The 1,774-nt window shown below is 71.3% G+C and overlaps 1 protein-coding gene across 1 annotated transcript; it reads right to left on the bottom strand.

Moving 5' to 3' along the window:
- Positions 1-221: 221 nt before the first annotated feature.
- Positions 222-1,724, bottom strand: CHLNCDRAFT_144044 (hypothetical protein; the record flags this gene model as incomplete). The annotated part of the gene is made up of 4 exons (XM_005842704.1): positions 222-561; positions 882-979; positions 1,189-1,258; positions 1,488-1,724. Coding segments are annotated over 4 exons (745 nt in total), but the record flags the coding sequence as incomplete, so codon positions are not given.
- Positions 1,725-1,774: the final 50 nt, after the last annotated feature.

The raw sequence follows: 1,774 nt of genomic DNA, 5'->3' as shown, positions 1-1,774 counted from the left end.
GGTAGCCAGGCAGGGGGGGCAGAGATGGGGCAGAGCGCAGGGAAACGGCTGGGGCATGCACGTTGGCTGCGCCACAGCCCTGACGCCCGGCGAGGCCTCGGCGGGCCCCTCCTCCCTGGCCCCTATAACACACACACACACACACCACCACCACCACCACCACCAGCCCCACTGCCGCCACCGCCGCCGCCTTGCTGCCGGGCGGCGCATGGGAGGCCTACCGTAGGTGTCCCCCGCTTCCACAGTGTCCACAGCCGCCAGCATGGAGTCGAGGCGGCGGGGCCCCCGCCCGCGCCCCAGCCCCGCCAGCACCGCCGCCGCCGCGGGGGCGGCGCCCGTGGGCGCGCCGCCCGTGGCCGCCGCCATGGACGCGCGCGCGACGTGGCGGCGCCAGCAGCGCTGGATCAGCGTTGCGCCGCGGTGCAGCCGCTCCACCTCGCCCTGCTCCGCCGCGCGCGGCACCTTGGTCCCCACATCCACCTTGCAGGAGAAGGGCAGCATGGCGCAGTTGACGCGGGCTGACGGGTCCCGCACAAACGCCGCCGTGTCTCGCAGGTCGACCTGCGGGCAGGCGGGGGGTGGTGGTGGTGGTGCAGGTGGTAGAGGGGGTGGTGTTGGTGTTGGTGTTGGTGTTGGTGTTGGTGTTGGTGTTGGTGTTGGTGTTGGTGTTGGTGTTGGTGGTGGTGTTGGTGGTGGCGGTGGTGGTGCAGTGTGTGGCAGGAGGGAGGGACAGGGTGTGGGTGTGCATGCTGCAGCTGAGGGGGCAGTGGGCCCGCGGCAGGACCGGCACAGAGCCGGCAACGTGCACCGCTGCAGAGCGCAGGCTCGCGTGCCGCCAGCCCCTGCCCGGCGACGCGCCTGCCCTGCCCGCAGGCCCGCACCTTGATGTTTGTCTCCCCATCGCCGCCGTAGCTATAAGCGAAGCGCAGCGCGGTGGCGCTCAGCGCGAGGCCACGCTCCTCCAGCGCCAGCCGCTCGTCTGTAGGCGTGAAAGGGAAAGGGGAGAGCAGGCGGGGCGGGCAGGCGGGGCGGGAGCTCTCAGCAGCATGCCCAGCGTTCCAAGCATTCCAACCGCCCGCCCTGCCACCCGTCGCACCCGCCCAGCCTGCCTGCCGTGCCCTGCCTGCGCCCTGCTCCGGCCACACAGGTGAGCCCGCCAGCTGCCACACACACACCCAACTGGCTCACCCTTGTCATCCACTTCGCCCAGCACAGCAAACGCCAGCGCCATGTCAGCCACCCGCTCAAACCCGCTCTTCTGCGGCAGGGCGGGAGGTGGGCGGAGGCCACCGCGGCGGGGTGGGAGGTCAGCACGCGCCTCCCTCCAGGCAAGCCGGCCGGGGCCCAGCACAGCAAGCACCGCACCGCATGGTGGCTGCCAGCTGTCGCCGTCGGAGCCCCTGCCTGCACACGCCTCCACCAGCACAGCCGCACCACCACCACCTCCCCCCCCCCCACACACACATTCACACCACTGCCTCACCCACCTGCACCAGGTCTGGCATGTTCCACAGCTGGCTGCTCATCTCCTGCGCCTCAGCCACATCATACACGGGCACAAAGATCTGGGACTGTGCCACGAGGAGGTTGAAGTAGAACCAGGCAGAGGGGCCCGAGGCCAGCACGGGCGGCAGCGGGCGCTGAGGTGGCGCCAGGTCATCACGCTCGCCAGGCGGGCGCTGAAGGCTGTGCGGCGCGCCAAAAATGTTGGTCAGGCTCCACACCTGCCGCGGGGTGGGGGGTGGGGGGTGGGGTGGGGTGGGAAGCGGCTCCT

This window comes from Chlorella variabilis (genome assembly GCF_000147415.1).
Source record: "Chlorella variabilis unplaced genomic scaffold CHLNCscaffold_68, whole genome shotgun sequence".
Classification (NCBI taxonomy): Eukaryota; Viridiplantae; Chlorophyta; class Trebouxiophyceae; order Chlorellales; family Chlorellaceae; genus Chlorella; species Chlorella variabilis.
Note: the sequence above shows the minus strand (reverse complement) of the source record. Positions and strands in the feature narration are given on the sequence as shown.